This window comes from Zosterops lateralis, assembly GCF_965231275.1.
Source record: "Zosterops lateralis genome assembly, chromosome: 29".
Taxonomy (NCBI): Eukaryota; Metazoa; Chordata; class Aves; order Passeriformes; family Zosteropidae; genus Zosterops; species Zosterops lateralis.
The window spans coordinates 804,198-820,092 of record NC_139789.1 but is presented as its reverse complement, the minus strand read 5'-3'; the positions used below and the strand labels follow the sequence as shown (position 1 = coordinate 820,092).

General features: G+C 48.6%; 1 protein-coding gene across 4 annotated transcripts in view; it reads right to left on the bottom strand.

The window, feature by feature from the left end:
• The window catches only part of PIP5K1C (phosphatidylinositol-4-phosphate 5-kinase type 1 gamma), a 51,871-nt gene that overhangs the window by 11,173 nt on the left and 24,803 nt on the right, over nt 1-15,895 (bottom strand). For 2 of the 4 annotated variants that reach the window (XM_083879771.1, XM_083879769.1), the window contains exons 2-15: nt 14,153-14,184; nt 11,841-11,927; nt 11,405-11,535; nt 10,705-10,822; nt 8,531-8,683; nt 6,140-6,439; nt 5,424-5,629; nt 4,234-4,317; nt 3,739-3,787; nt 2,692-2,776; nt 1,864-2,025; nt 1,675-1,704; nt 760-901; nt 444-476 (exon numbers count right to left, since the gene is read on the bottom strand). In XM_083879771.1, coding sequence (XP_083735897.1) covers nt 444-476; nt 760-901; nt 1,675-1,704; nt 1,864-2,025; nt 2,692-2,776; nt 3,739-3,787; nt 4,234-4,317; nt 5,424-5,629; nt 6,140-6,439; nt 8,531-8,683; nt 10,705-10,822; nt 11,405-11,535; nt 11,841-11,927; nt 14,153-14,184 — 1,612 coding nt within the window. The remainder of the gene's footprint in view (nt 1-443; nt 477-759; nt 902-1,674; nt 1,705-1,863; nt 2,026-2,691; nt 2,777-3,738; nt 3,788-4,233; nt 4,318-5,423; nt 5,630-6,139; nt 6,440-8,530; nt 8,684-10,704; nt 10,823-11,404; nt 11,536-11,840; nt 11,928-14,152; nt 14,185-15,895) is intronic. The other 2 variants (XM_083879770.1, XM_083879772.1) reach the window with 2 other exon arrangements.

Here is a 15,895-nt window from a genome sequence, read left to right as displayed (position 1 = left end):
CTGGAAGCTGCTTCTGTGGGGACTGGGAGTGCTCAGTGCCTCACAAAGTCAAAGCCCTTTCACTTTTCCCAGGCCACAAGCAGATGCTCAGAGGAGAAATGTTCCTGCTGCCAGGGCTCACTTACTTGTTTAAAGGGACTTAAATGACCTTCTTTGACTCTGACGCTGGGTGGGTGGGTGGGTAAATTTGGACAACACTGTTGCCTCCTTTCCTGTCAAATAACTGTGGTATTTTCCAAGCACTAAGAGACCTGCTTTGCAAGGAAAATTCTGTGTAAGAAATGGGGATTGTCTGATTGCAGAAGCAGCTCAGCATCCGTGCCAAAATCCTGGGGCTACTGAAATTCCTACTCAGCCCTCTAAGAGACCTTAGCACTGGGATAAACATGAGGTCTCTGAGCAGCACAAAGAAGAGACAAGAAGATGGGAGACCCATTTCTCACCTGCCATCCTGCCCTGAGGAGTGTGTACGCCTCCTGCGGAAAGAAAATGGAAGAATTTGGAGGATCAATTTAAACCAGAAATCCTGCTGTCCCCAAATCTACCTCTGCATTCCATAAGGGAGATGCTCTACTTAACAACTGACACTTCTTCCAGCAATAATTAATCCCATCAAAGCTGTGTCTGCTTGCTCCCAGGAGAGATTTAATTAAAATTGGTCATTAGCATTCCAGAGTGCAGGGCAGCCTGCCGGGATCTGCAGTACAGAGAGGAATGGCAGCCACTCAATGCCAGTGGGAGCAGGGGAAGTGTCCTCACCTGTACCTGGGCTGCTCAGAGGTCTCCGAGGGGGATCGCTCGGGAACAGAGAGAGATGTTGACGATAGTGTTGTGGCTATGGAGGCTGTGGTAGCTTCTTCAAAGGAAGGAGGAGTGCAAGGGAGCAGGTCTGGCCTGCCTGCTGGCCCAGAGCAGGGGCAAGGGAGAGGCAGGAAGAAGAGATGATTAAGTCAAACACCAACACTTCACCTACACCAGCCCCATGCGAGGCTATTCCACCATGAACCTGCACACCCGCACTGGGACTGGGCACTCAAACCACAGACAGGCAGGACATTTAGCTGGGTCCATGACCATGGACAGGATAAAGTGTCCTCTGGGGAGAACCAGTCAGCACCACTTCCAGCACAACAGGCAGGGAATAGAATGCCAATGAGGACTTCTCAGTGGTGACCAAAGCTGGTTTAAAGGCTTGGATCACCAGGGATAGATATCCAAGTGAATTAAGATATGAACTGAGTGTCCAGTGATTTGCACAGGGAGCAATCCAACATCCATGCACTGACTGGAGTAGCTTGTCCTCCAGCACTCAGCTGTAAATGCAGCCAGATGGAATTGAAGGAAAGGCAGCATAGAACCAGCCCATTCCCCTGCTTTCGAATTGCAAGATCCTGCCTGTTATAACTGCCCAAACACTGTCATTGGAGTGCTGCAGTTCCCAGTCACTGCCCCCTCCCCTCCCTTTTTGTTTTAAAGGATAGAAAATGCAACTTTCTGTTGGCTTTTGGGCTATGACTTATGGTGCCCCTTGGCATCTGTCTTGCAGCAGTGATGCAGGTGATTGTTTTTACTGCAGAACCCCACAGTGCTGCAAAGAAGGGATTTGGTCTCCTTTGATGCAGAAGTGTTGCATCAAATACCTGCTGGTGCTGCGACAAAACAATGTACTCTTACCTTCTTCCCTGTCCTGGTTAGGTTTAGCACCTGCAAAGCACAGCAAGACATGCAATGAAGAGCTATCCAAGAGGAAAGATCTGCAGTCGGTGCACAGTGGGGAACTTGATGAGAACAAGGGAGGATCCTAAGGAACTGCTAGGAAAGAGAGGGTAACCACAGAGCCAGTACCCTGAGTGGGGCTGTCACCTTCATCGTCAAGCGTGGGGTAACTCCTGGCCGCCCGCAGGTCGTACTGGGTGTCATCCTTCTCGGAGGCCAGCTGGCTGGCTGAGAATGCTGCAGTGGGACCCGCCGTCTTCACAGCCAGCAAGGCACTGCGCCCCTTCTTCGAGGGGGATGACTTCAGAGCTGGGGGAGAGAGAGAGACAGAAGGTCTAAGTACCACCACCAGCTATGGTCACACCAAAGGCATTTTTCCCTTCACAAGGAGAGGCTCTGCCTTCACACACATCCCTCCTTGACTGAACCCAGGTCAGGTGCAGAGAGCCTCAGAAGACCGAGGCAAGCTGTGACAATCTGAGGACTCTGCAGCTCTTAGTTTTGCTCTGTATCACAGAATGTTTTGGGTTGAAAGGGACCTTACAAACCCATCTCATTTCACCCCCTCCATGAGCACTAGAGCAGGTTGCTGCAGGCCCTGTCCAGCTTGGCCTTGGACACTTCCAGGGATGGGGAAGCCACAGCTGCTCTGGGCAACCTGTGCCCAGGCCTCACTACCCTCTGATTTCCTAACTTCTAGTCTAACCCTGCCAGCTCAAAACCATTGCCTCTTGCCTGTCACTATCTGCCTGTATAAAAAGTCCTTCCGCCTCCTTTTTCTAAGCCCCCTTTAAGCACTGGAAGGGGCTCTAAAGTTTCCCAAGAGCCTTCTCTAAGATGAACAACCCCAGCTCTCTCAGCTGTACCACAGTGGAAAACCCTGCTCAGGCTCCAGCTCAGACTCCTTGTGAGGACTGCAGCAACCAAGCCAAGGTAAAGCCTCACAGCACAGCAGCCCCTGAACTTGATACTTACAGGAATTCTTTCGAAACACTGTGTTGGTCATAAATTTGAAGAATCTCTCTGCATAAAAGCTGGGTCTGTGTACTGACACTGTGTCCTACAACAGCAAGAAGCAATTGTTTAATTTTAAAATGATCCCTCAAGGCAGAATTTCTGTAACAACCAGCAGTCTTCTTTTCTTCTTTATTCCAATATTTAGCACTGACAGAGCCTTAAAATGGAAAGGCTTAAGTGAAACACTCTAATTAATGCTATAAATAACCCTGAAGTGTTGTCTCTGATTGCATTTGATTATATCCTTGCTGTGATTTTATAATGAATTTTGGTGATTTTATTCCTCTGTAGATTTCCTGGATTTTTTTTAAACACTGAACCCAAATGCATACATGAAACAAATTCTGGCTTTGCTGGCTGCATTCCAAGCACCCCTGGATACCTTTGTATGTCACACAGATATCCAAATTTAACCAAGGGTCTCCATACATTTCAAATGTTTTTGTTTAAAATAGTAAAACTGAAACCTTTTCTGCTTCTGATATTTGACTGTGCTCCCATGACTTGGCATCTCCACATTTCCTTTGCCACTTTAAGGGAAGCCAGGAAATGCAAGGCTGAAAAACTGTTTCCACGTCCAAGGTTGCTCTTTCAGAAACAAACATCTGGCTGCTGCAGGAATGAAGCCAGCAGGGAAACATGGAAAGGGATTTTCTGGCAGAGAGCTTGCTGAAGTGGAAACAGCCAGTCACCAAAGAGAACAGCACAGGGCTTCTGACAGCCCAGGAACACACACACCTGGGTGTGTCCTCCTGGTGTCACAGGAGGAGGAGAGGGACAGACAGGAACAGGGGAAGAAAGCTGTGAGCACAACAGCTCAACATGTGAGGAGCTGGATAAGCAAGGACCCCGTCTGGGAATAAGTGGCACCACGCTGCTGTGCAGGAATGAGAGACAAGAACCGCTCCTTTCATCAGCTGCAGCTGTGCCAGGTCAGGCTCTATAAATAGCCGCCAGGTAATCCTGCTAGGCTTGGACAACTCCTGCCTTTGCACAGGCACTCACCCCATCATGGACAAGGGCCTTCCAGGTGTGTTCTAGCTTCTTGATGAACCTAATTCCAAGGAGAAATTGAGAGAAAAATACAGATACAGATTCAGGCATGTACTCTGTACCAAGCCCCCTCTCATACCCTATCAGGGAGATCCCTGAGCTGCCAAGTCACCAGGACTTTCTCCAGCATCTCCCCAGCCAGGTCAGGACTGCCTGGCAACACCACAGGGAAGGAGGAGCTGGGCTGGAAGAGGTGCACCTTCCACCCCTGGAGATATTCTTCCCACACTGAGGTGGGAAACTATTTCTTTATGAGCAGCTCATCCTCCTGGACAAAGGGCTGTGTGTCCCTAGCTGTTCTAAGGACATGATGGAAGCCCATGGCCAGCTTGGGGCAGCCATACCTACTCATCCTCACAGTCTCCAGGAGAGGACATCCCCTCTGCTTTCATTTGGTACTAAAAGAGATGTTATCAGCCAGAAAAGACACACTATCAGGTTACCTACCTGTATGACTGCAGGATATCTATGATTCCTACGTGAAGCAGGAGACGCTCTCCTTTTCCGTTCACTGCTGGGATCCCTCCCATCCTGCAGATAAAGCAGAACTTCAGCAGGTGCAGCTTCAGCCAGAGCACCTGTAACACCTAAGCTCTGGGGAAGGGCAACAGCAGCTGCGCTAAGGGGCTCTGGTGTGATTCTAAAACTGGCATGGTCACTTTGTGCACAATCACGGGAGTCACGGGCTGACCTGGCCTGGCCCTAGGTGTCCCAGGGTCACTGCCTGCATGGCTAAACACCATTATTATGACAGAACCTGCATCGTATGACACAGCTCTGCCTGGGCCAGAAAGCACCATGGAGTTTTTTCCTGCCTACTTCTGGGAATCAGGTTGTTTTTAGGGTCAGCGAGGGCTGTCTGCCATTAGGGCAATAAACTCTTAAGGATGAGGGTATTCCCAATCCTGTTCATACTAATGCCACCCTGCCAAAGGTGCAGCAACCATTGGCACCAGCACACAACCAAAGCACAGGAGTACCAGACACTCCTTCAGGCAGCCACTGCAATTACTGATGCTGCCTGAAGAACTGGCAACACTATGGTATTATCTCAGCTCTCAGGACTGACCCTCCATCAAACCCACAGGAGCTGGTTTCAGACAGCAGCAAGCAGCAAACTCCACCATTCCCTGGCCCAAAAGCCAGGGAGAACCCCAGATCAAGCAAAGCACAGGCTTGAGGCAACCCCCAGCCTCCAGCTCCGGCAGTGACTCCAGCACTTGGCTACACTGCTGTCTGTTAACCCCACTGGGATGGCCTGAGGGAACTGCCAGGGATTCCAAAGATGGGAGTGATGGAGAACTTCAAGCTCCTAGGGACAGGTTGATCCCTACTTCTGCTCCAGCATTTGGGTGCTGAGCTAGTCTCCCCCTCAGAGCATGGGTGGATGTTTAGAGGCTGTTACCCAAACTGACAACCTACAGCCTGGCCTAAGAAGAGAGACTGCTGTGAGGCCAGAGCCTTACAGAACTATTTCTCACCCTGGCTTCCCTGTTTCCCACCACAATGGCAGCACTACCAAAACCCCAGGAGAGCTGCTCCCTTCAACAGTTCCTGTGGGCCTCATTAGGGATTTCCCACTCCAGCCTCCACCTCTGCCCCTCCCAGCAGCACGAGTGAGCCCAGGTTTCACCTACGTGTCATCTGTGTCTATGGCCTCCCCCCGGGCAGCCCCTCCCTGGATGGACTCCATGGCTGTGGAGTACAGGGCCTTCTGCCCCACGGGACGCTTCTCATCCGACGTGCTGTGGGCTCCTTCTGACAGCTGCTCTCGCTCATGCTGGTCTATGTTATGAACCCCAAGCAGGAGGCTGTAGTCCATGATTTTAAAACTTTCCAATACCTACAAGTTAGTATTGAATTCAAGAACAAAGACAAAATATCAAGCCAGCAGCAGAAATACACACCCTGAAGCATGGAATCAAAGCAATCAAAGCAAAGCATCCCATCCACATCCCCACTTTTGACAGCGCCTGAAAGTTTCTGAACCAACAGTCACCTCTGGGTTTGACTGCACAGAGTTCAGCCATTCCACAATCACACCAAAGGCCTGAAGGCTTGCAAACACCATTATATCTGCTGCACAGTGATTGGGAAAATGCTCCAGCAGAGCAGCTACAAGTGGAGCAGTGCCAAAGTGTGATGCACCAGGCAAAGGAGCACAGCTTCAGTCCTCAGAGGCTGCCATGACATCCAACTCTACTGCTTGGCTTTCAGGGAAAAGGTCACGAGAAAGGAGGGATCCTACTCTGAGATCAGCAGATTAGCAAGGTTCTCATTTGTAAATTGCTCTTCCTCATGCTCGAGAGCCACAGAGGTTCCTTACCCTGTCCCCAAGTTGCTCCCTTCTTACCAGACAGTCTCGCTGCAACGTCTTCACCAAAGCACTGAAGGTGTCTGCATCCAACATCAGGCCCTCAGGCATGTCTTGGATGAAGTCCAGATCCTTGTACGTAGGGCTGGACTTTTCTTTTTCCTTTTTGGATGCCCGGCGTTTGTAGGTTGAACCTTTGAGGTCAAATTTCAGGTGCATTTTCACCACTCGAGGCAGGATGTTGTTCATTACAACCACGCGGATGTTCTTGCCCCCGGACTGCACACAGTACAGTCCATAAAACTTGGGCAGCAGTGTCCGGGGGTTCTGGTTCAGATTCTGTAGCAAGGGTGGAAAAAAGCATGGATAAAGGTCATTTGAGCAAAAAATTTCTGCTGTGTTCACCACAAAGCACATCAACAGTTGGACTACGGATTCTTTGCTGAGAGAAGTTAACAGCAGCTCAGTGTACACATTTGACAAAGTCTTGCATTTCAGTGGCTTTAGGACCTGAAAATACAGGGACTGAGATGTTCATCACTCTCTGAGCAAATAACAAAGTCCAGAAATCCCCTGCTTTCCCCAAGTACAGCAGCTAAAAAAAGGAAAGCAAACTGGGAGAGAAATAAATACAGTAAGTGGGAACTTCAAGCTTAAAAATAACAGCTCTCTTTATCTCTCCACAAGTGTCAGAATCAAGAGCCATTCTCTGGCCCAGAATAAACCAGGGACAGGGTTATTTTTTAAACAAAACAACATAAATGTTCTCCTCCTGTTGCAGAGTTGCTTTATGAAGCAGTCAACCAGAGAGCACGGATATCCTGTTCTGCTGTCATCTCCTTTTTTTAGGCAGCAGAATAATTAGGAATGACATGACAGGCAGGATTTGCTTGTTCAGCTTTGGGTACGTTTGGGAAGGAAACAGAACTTCTCTTCATGCTGTGGCAGGAAGGACAGACCTGACAGGTTCTGACAGACAGCAGAAATGTGACTGTATTAAAATTTCATTCCGCTCAGCTCACCCACCTGTGCACAGCAGTGAGCCCTCTTGGTGAGTGCCAAAAGTAACAGAGGCAGGTAAATGGAAATAGCTTTAAAGTAACTCAGGATGAAACCACCCTGCTTCCTTTCCCTGACTCCTTTGATATGGGTGGTTTCCCAGGAGCAGCAGGGTGATCAGGGGTAGCACCACACAACCCACAGACAGTGGAAAGCTGCAACTGGTCACTCAGAACTCTGCATCAGACAAGTAAGTTCAGTTTAATTCACTGACTGATGATGGGAGGATTAACAGTGCAACTCCATTCCCACTCAAAACCTCACACCTGATTTACTACGCACATTAGGCAACAGGCAGTGCTTTCCAAGAAAACTCATCCTGTCCAGGAATGTGAGTGTCACCTGCAAAAGCAAGTGATTCACAGAATCTTAGGATGGTTTGGATTGGAAGGTACTGTAAAGACCATTTGGTTTCACCCCCCGCCATGGGCAGGGACACCTTCCACTGTCGCAGGTTGCTCGAAGCCCTGTCCAACCTGGCCTGGAACACTCCTATGGATGAGGCAGCCACAGCTACTCTGAGCAACCTGTGCCCCACATTCACAGGGAAGAATTTCTTCCTGGCCTGGCTGTCACTAACACACAGACATCCCACAACCTGCCTCTCTTGGGTAAATTTTCCCCAGTAAATATTGAGCAATTTTCACAGAACCAGTGTAGGATCACATAAATGCACTGCACAGGCACAGAGATGGGACAGCAGCATTGCTTCTCATCACCTTCTCCTTGACATCTTCACAACAAACAAATCCCTGGTCATTTTAACAATGTCAAGAGTCCTCATCCATTAAGCTGGAGCCTCCAGCACAGTTGTGCAGGGAGACCAGCTCCTGGTTTTTGCACCAAAACAGGAGGTTTGGGTCCAATTTACTTGACCCAATGCAAATCTTTGGGTCTCAGTATCCTGCCTTGCCAGACTGATGTGCAAAGCTGGCTGGTACCATGGGGGCCTCCAGCTTGGAATTGTAGCCAGTGCAATGGCTGTCCATGGAACAGGACAATCCTTGGAGTAATGGTCAAACAGCAGGAATGGGAGAGATTCAGGGACAGCAGTGCTTTCCCCACAAAACCAAAGTGGTTGTATTACTGCCTGGAGAAAAGGAGGCTCAGGGGGGACCTTTTGCTCTCCACCAGTCCCTGACAGGAGGGTGCAGCCAGGTGAGGGTCAGGCTCCACTCTCAAGGAGCAAGGGACAGGATGAGAATGACATGAGAATGACATGACAGGATGACATGCTGTTAACACTGTTCCTGGGATGGGGGCAGGCCACAAGACACCCAGTGAACGATGTGCCCTGTGAGATGCTCTGCCATGACAGAAAAACTGCCATAACGAAGCTGAGCTGGGTCCGAGGTCCTGGGTGATACACACCATGTAGTATCCAGGAAGGAGCTTCTGCAGGAATTCAGCTTCCTTGTGCATCACAGTTTTTATGATGAATTCATCGTCGCTGGTGACATAGAAGAGGGAGCCGCTGGCCCCGGGGTTGGACAGCTCGATCAGAGGCTCGTTACATAATGAATACTGGTGAGAAAAAGTAAAGGTGATGTTTTATACCCCATTTATTGCAGACTTGAGATCTATGCCCTCAAGGCCTTCCCCATAATGTCATCTCCCTGGGAGATTAAGGGGTAGCAAAGCTCAAGTGAGACCTATTTTCATTATAGGTTAGGTCTGAGCAGCCAGACTGATGGACTATTTATCATTAGAGGCTAAAAATACAGTTCAGTGCATCCCAACTGTTCAGTATCCAACTAATCATCTGCTTTCAGGAACATTCAGCCTTTGTAATGACATCTTATCTGTTCCCATTGTGCCTGAATGCACATATCGCATTCAGGCTCTTTGAGCACAGCCCAGCACACGCTGATGGACACAGAGGATTTCAGGAGACACCACAGTCTGCACAGGGACCACATATCACTCTGCTGGAGGGAATACAAAGCACTGGCTGTTCTCAGCAGTCTCCCCTGGCCTTGTGCTCCCCTGTTCCCTGCAAAAGCCAGTGCCTGATTCACAGAATCTCAGAATGGTTTGGGCTGGAAATTACCTTAAAGCTCATCTCATCCCATACATGGGCAGGGACACCTTCCACTAGACTAGGTTGCTCCAAGCTCCATCCAACCTGGCTGTATTTTTACAGCCATGTTTCACGTGCTGAAAACATGTGACAAGTCTTATCCCAGGTGTGCAATCAAAAGGGATGAGCCCTGCTCAAGCACAGCAAAGAGTTCTGCAGTGGGGCCTGAACTGGGAGAACATGTCTGGTCATCAGAATGCAAACAGCAGGACTTGTCCAGCAGAAGAGGGGGAAAAAAAAAAAAAGGAAAAAGCAAAGCAGGCAAATGCACTTTTTAGCTCAATGCCCACCCAGGTACTCCAGGGGTCAGGTGGGGTCAGGGCAGGATCACAGAACTGCCCAGTGAGAGGTGAGATGGGGAGAATCAGGTGAGGCATGGAAGGGAGGTAATCAGAACAATGAATGCTCATCCTTATGTAATGAAAACAGCTTTCAGCTCTGCACAGATTAACAATCCCAGACTTGATGAAGTTAATCATCTCATGCATAATTAAAGGCATTTGCTGCTGTGATAGGCAGGAGACTATCAGGAGAAGCAGAAACAACATATCAGAGCCATTACCTTTGCAACTGAGGCAAACTCCTTGCCTGTCCTCAGTTCTGAACACTCATCCATAAGGCAGCACTGCCTTGGCTGGCTGATGGGAGGGGATCACTGTTACCCTCCCACCAGGCACTGGCAGAGGTTTGTTTCTCTGTCAGGTGTTCAGCTGTGATCACCTCCATCTACAGATGAAGTCACACAAAAAGGGCTGTTCCAAAAGGGGAGGGTGTGTACTCATGGATGTGTTTCCTTCCCCAGTTCACATAGAACAGGATGTCACATAAAGGCAAGGGCCCAAATTCAATCACAGTGCACTTCAAGTCCCAACAGCTTGTACTCCAAGGTATTTGAAAACCAGCCTTTCCAGCTCTGAGGGGCTTTTGAAGTACAAAAAGAAGCTGTAGTTTATTCTGTCTTTTTAGAATGACTAAAATAACTACACTCACATAGCTCTCCAGTGAATACACAAGAAAAAAAATCCCATCTTTGTCCTTAGAGCCACAGGGGACATTACAGGGTTGCACCCAGCAGAACACAACTCCTTTGACTTGTAAACACAGCAAGTTGTTATTACTACAAGGACCATGGAGGGAAGCCCATTGCAGGGCTTACACAGTGCACACAGTGTGCAGGTCATGGCTTCCCTCCAGTACAGGCCGGCAGCTGCCATTCAGCAAATTCAAGACTTGGAATCATGGAATGTTTTGGGTTGGAAGAGACCTTAAAGCCCATCTCATTCCAGCCCCTCCCATGGGCAGGGACACCTTCCACTACACCAACTTGCCCCCAGCCCTGTCCAACCTGACCTGGAACACTCCCAGCCACAGCTTCTCTCGGCTACCTGTTCCAGGCCCTCACCACTCTCATGGTAAAGGTAAATAAAGGAGAAAAAGACAGAGAAATCTGAAAATACATCCATACCAAATAATCATCTGGACGAATCCCAAAGAGCTCTCGGAAGTACCGGAAAGCCACTGGGGCATAGGTCTTGAACCTGAAGTCAGCGTAGTGGTGAGCTGGGGTGAGGTTACTGCCTTCGCTGCACAGAACACACACATGGGCAGGGCCTGTTACCATTCACCAGACATGGACAGTCACACTAATGCTACTGTGTATTTCACATGCACTGAGCCTTGCAAAAAGACATCTTTGGAACACCAACCACTACCTTTCTTCTGTGGTGGGAAAAAGGTTTCAAACTATCTGCAAAAATCTATTTTCAGAGATTAAAGGAACAACCACTTGCCAAGCAGAATATATTTACACAGAGAATGTAACTTTTATGAGTTCTGTTTATTCACAGTTAGAGAGCTTCCAGAAGGAGTTTCTTCCATCTAAAACATGGTATGATTTTGTGGTAGAAATTCTAGATGGACAGCTACAAAGACAAGCATATAGGAAGGGTAACAAAGTGGAGTGTATTTTAGGGTTGCACTGTGCTTCCCTGCAGGCCAGTGCACTGTGGATTCCAACACTTCCCACTGTTCTGTTTGTATATCATGGAGCAGATTCACAGCATGCAACTCTGATCTAAAGACAGAGGGAAGCTCTCTTGAAAAGTCAGTGAGAGGAAAAGAAAAGAAGTAATTAATGCATTCATTCTTTTCCCCTTCTCCTTTACCTTGGGAAAAAAATGCTCTCCACCACATAGAAGTCCTGCATTAGGACATCTCTCTCTGGCTTGGAGCTCAGATTGCCCACAGTATATCCAATCCCCAGCTGGATGGCCCCCTTCAGAGTGGATGAGGTGGTCTGGCAAAAGGAAAAGAGCAGTCAGCAACCATTTGACAGCAGATATATCACAGTAACATCCCCTGCATTACAACACAGTCATGTCTGTGACTTTTCTGGGGTCATCTCAGGCATCACACACTGCTAACCAAGTTTACCTAGGTGCTGAAGAGATTAATTAGGGCTTCAGATTTGCTGTTTGCAGGATTGTGTAGTCCAAGAGTGCTACATAAAAATCTCAACCAGATTAATAACTACTGGGCCATTAACTTCTCTCAGCCCGTCACTCCCACTTGGGTGCCATCCCCCACTCCCCAAACCCAAACCTTTTTGTAGGTGGTTTCCCCAGAAGCATCCACACTTCGATGGCCAATCTTCTTTCCTTGGCCTGGCTGTCCTGGCAGTGATGGGCCCTGCAAGGAGAGCACAAGAACAGTCAGGGCACAGGCTGAGCTGCCATCAGAGCAGCACAGCCACATTCCCACATTGTACTGCACATAGGGATCATGGTAGTGCTGGAGAAAACTCTGAGTGCCAGCACGTGAAATGGAAGCTCTTTGAATTATACTTCCACCCCTCAAGATGAGTTAGAATAGCAACACTCCACCTGACATCCCCACTGCTCACTGGCAGAGCCCTCGGCAAAGATGCAGAGATTGGAAAAGATCCAGCTGCCAAGACTCCCCTGGTGCTTGACTGTGGTTTCCCACTGATTTAAAACAGTGATGTATTAAATCAAACAGCCACAGAGATTTATTCTTAAAATCTCATGCCCTCAAGTGTCACACTGACACCTTGGGCTTTGCTGGAGAGACCAAAGCCAGCTGACGGGGACAGCCCAGCTCCACTCACATTGAGATAATCCATTTAAGCAAGATCTCATCTGTTTACTATTCCAAGAGTGAGCCCACCACACAGGGTAAGCCACAGGAACGTCTCTTCCACAAGTTTTGAAGTTTACAGAAATACTACAGACGGCCAGCACTTCAGGGTGAAAACAAACCTGCTCCTGTCTCCTCCTCCTCTCCTACCTCTGGTCTGCCTAGGCTTTCTTTGCCAACCCAGGAGGTAGCAGGTTGTGGCTGCTCCTTTAACAGTCTGGTGTAACCAGGTGTTGGGAAGTTCCCTGCAGCTCCTTTTGCAGCCCTAGAGAGTCTCTACTCCACCACCAGTCAACACTGCACCCACACCCAAGCTCTCTGTTAGTTGATCTCCATGGATCCTGGAGCCCACCAGACAGCTAGAAATGCTGCTGAGAGATCAGCACCATTTCAGGGTTTGCCACATTGCAGAACAGCTTTGGATGTTCCCTTGAGCAGTGTGCAGAGAGCTCCAAGGTCACTTCCCAAGTGACACTGCTCTATCCCTGTCACTCGAGTGCTGCACAAACGCAGCTCCAAACCAACGGCTCCAGCAGACAATGGATAATTTTGCTCATACTAAGAAGTTCTTTGTACTTTAGCTTTTGATCAAGAGCTTGCAGTTATTTCTGGTCAATCTGCTTGTACTTCTCATACTAAGGGGTAGTCTGAGTTCTTTTTCAAAAATCCCATTTCCTACCCTATTTTATTAGCAAAGCCAGCCTTGCTTCTGAGCACTCCTCCTCCAGCAGCTGTGAGCAGCAGCAAAGCTCAGCCTCTCCTCCTACTAACCCACTGGATTCTCACTCCATGCAAGCCCAAGCTGTGCTGTCCTGCCTTGCCAATGGCTCATCATAATCCTCCCAACATGATGAGCAGGCACAAGCACAGGGAAGGAACTGCCATCCTAGGAACTGCAGTGACAAAAGTCTCTTCCAGTCTCCTGCTATGCCTGTGGCTGTTTCCAGGGCAAGCAAGAGTGGTGCAATTCTGCACTGAACAATGCAACCAATTTCCACAGAAGCTGAGCTTCCCATTACATGTATTCTGCTACAAAAGAATCAAGCATTCCAGGCAGTTTTATGGGAAGATTTTGCTGTTCATGTATACAAATGCTCATCATCCCAGGTGAGGAATGGGAAGGGGCATATAAAAATTTTTGATCAAACAAAAATAATTGGAACATGATGCCCTAAGCCATGAGTGTGGGTTTCAGTGAACAGCTTTCAGGCACAGAGCCTCCTACTACATTCCCTGCTCCCAGCTGTGAAGAGTTTTGCTCCAGAAGGTAACAGTGACTCAGAACCTGTGATCTGGAATGTCTACATGAGAAGATGACTCCCTAGAGATGTTCCCCTGTTTTAGGGCTTCACAAATCACAGCCTTCCTGACTCATTCCCACCAGTGGGTAAGACCCATCAGAGGGCCCAGAGATGCCCAATACGTGCATTCTCCAGTTACCACCTTCAGGTGCTGGTGTGGAAGAGATGTCCTTAACCACTGATGCAGAGGCATCATGGATCACACAGCCAAACTGGCCACATGAAGGCCACAATCCCTCCACATCCCTTCTGTGGCTGCAATGATGCCAATGAAGGGACTCCAGAGACCTGCCACTAATTTTATTTCTCCCAAATAAGAGATATCAATTTTGTAGTAATCTCATAAGTATTTTGAAATGCAGTTTGGCTCAAAAAAGGCAGGCAGAAGAGTTTCCTAGAGCTCTGTGTTCTCATTTCTCAACACAAGATTGTCAAACCCAGCTTTACACATCTCACCTCAGTGGTGGCTGTCCTTCTTGGGCCTGGACCTGCAGACAAAAGGGAAGAGCATCAGGTAAAAGTAGGGACATCAAATAAAAACCCTCAACCCAACCACCAAAACTCAGAAAACAGCTCAATGCTGTACTTTTCAAGTACAGCAGCCAGCCTTTAGAGCAGCTGGTTTTACTCAGTTTTCAGCTTTGCTAGTGCAGGAATCTGAGGGTACGGGTGTCACCTGAACAATTTCATATTCAGAAGCACAAAAATGCACATTTTTTTCCCAGCAACAGTATTTCCTAAAGGCTTCAACAGAGAGGTCTTGCAAATCCCTGCTGCCCCATTAAGCAATGGGTCCACACTACACTGAAGAGTTGGCTCCACACAGAAGCCCAAAGAGACACTCCTGAAGCTGTTCTCCAGCCACTCAGAAGGCACTTGACAAACCATATCGATAACTGAATATATTTATAGAATCCTATGTCCAAATATATCACATAAACGAACACATAATTTATCTTTATCGCTGCCTGAGGAGAAGCCACTGCTGCTCCATTACGGCCAACTGTGGAAATCAGGGTTTTGCCTCAAGCTTTTAAATATATAATCAGAGCTGGAAACATAGGCCCAAACCCTCTGACATGAGGCCCATCTCCCATTCCTAGCCTGAGTTTGTTTTTCTGAGTTTTCCCAAACCCAAGTTTGCAAGAAGCTCCTTAATTTCAGAGAGCAGAGTGCACAGGCTCCTGTATGGAATGCAGGACCATGAGATCCAGCTGGCTCCCAAGAGCTACCATGAAGGATCAAGAGCTGCTGAAGAGGAACTCCTCACACCACCCCAGCAGTCCCCCAGCACCTCTGTGTGCACAGGCCAGTTCTCAAGAGGGAGTTTTCTGCACAGAACACAAAGGGGACAGGTTTAAGGCCTTACTTCCAAGTATGAGTCTGCCACTCCCTGCTCCTGTCCTACAGGCACAGATCCTTATCAACACATATTCCTTCAGAAAGGGCTTTATTTTGCAAGAGACCATTGAGTGCAATTTTGAGTTTATATACACACAAATTAGAGGGCGATCTTCACTGGGGGGAAGTGGATGTCCTCTGTCCCTCCTGGCTGGAGAGCAGGAAAAGCTCCAGAGTACCCAACCCAACTTCTGCTCCTTCAGTATCTCCCCCATTTGGCAATGGAAGAAGTTTGATGTGTTGGGGGTTAAGTTTCTTCCTTTTTTTATTTATGGATTTTTTTCCCCATGAATTTCTAGGAGATTAGCTGCTGGGTTACTCGTGGGTGCTTGATCATAACAGAGGTGGCCAAAAGTCGGGAGAGGAGTGTAGCATGTCTCTGGGAGTTTCTCTCGGAGGGGGCAGGTAAAGGATGAGGCTGGGGGCAGCAGCAGGCAATCTCTTGCTCTCAGCATTGGAAGGAGGACAGCGAAGCTGTTGTGTAGTACAAGGGGGGAATTCACTGTCACCACCAAGTCCGGTCTTAGACAATCTACCACCATCTGCTTCTTTGCCCAGGAATTCTGAGCTCGCCATCTCCTGCCCTGCTGGAACTGGGCCGGCCTGGTCCCGCTGCTGCCACTGCTTCTTTGGCACTGCTGAGTCTTCTTGCTACGCTGTAGCCCCGGCATCTCCTGCCCTGCCAGGACATCTCACCATTCCAGCTACCACCACCCGGGATTTCTCCACTACATCTCCCTCCACCAGCCTGGTATTTCTACTCATTCCTGCTGTTCCAGCTTGGTGCTCCTCCGAGTC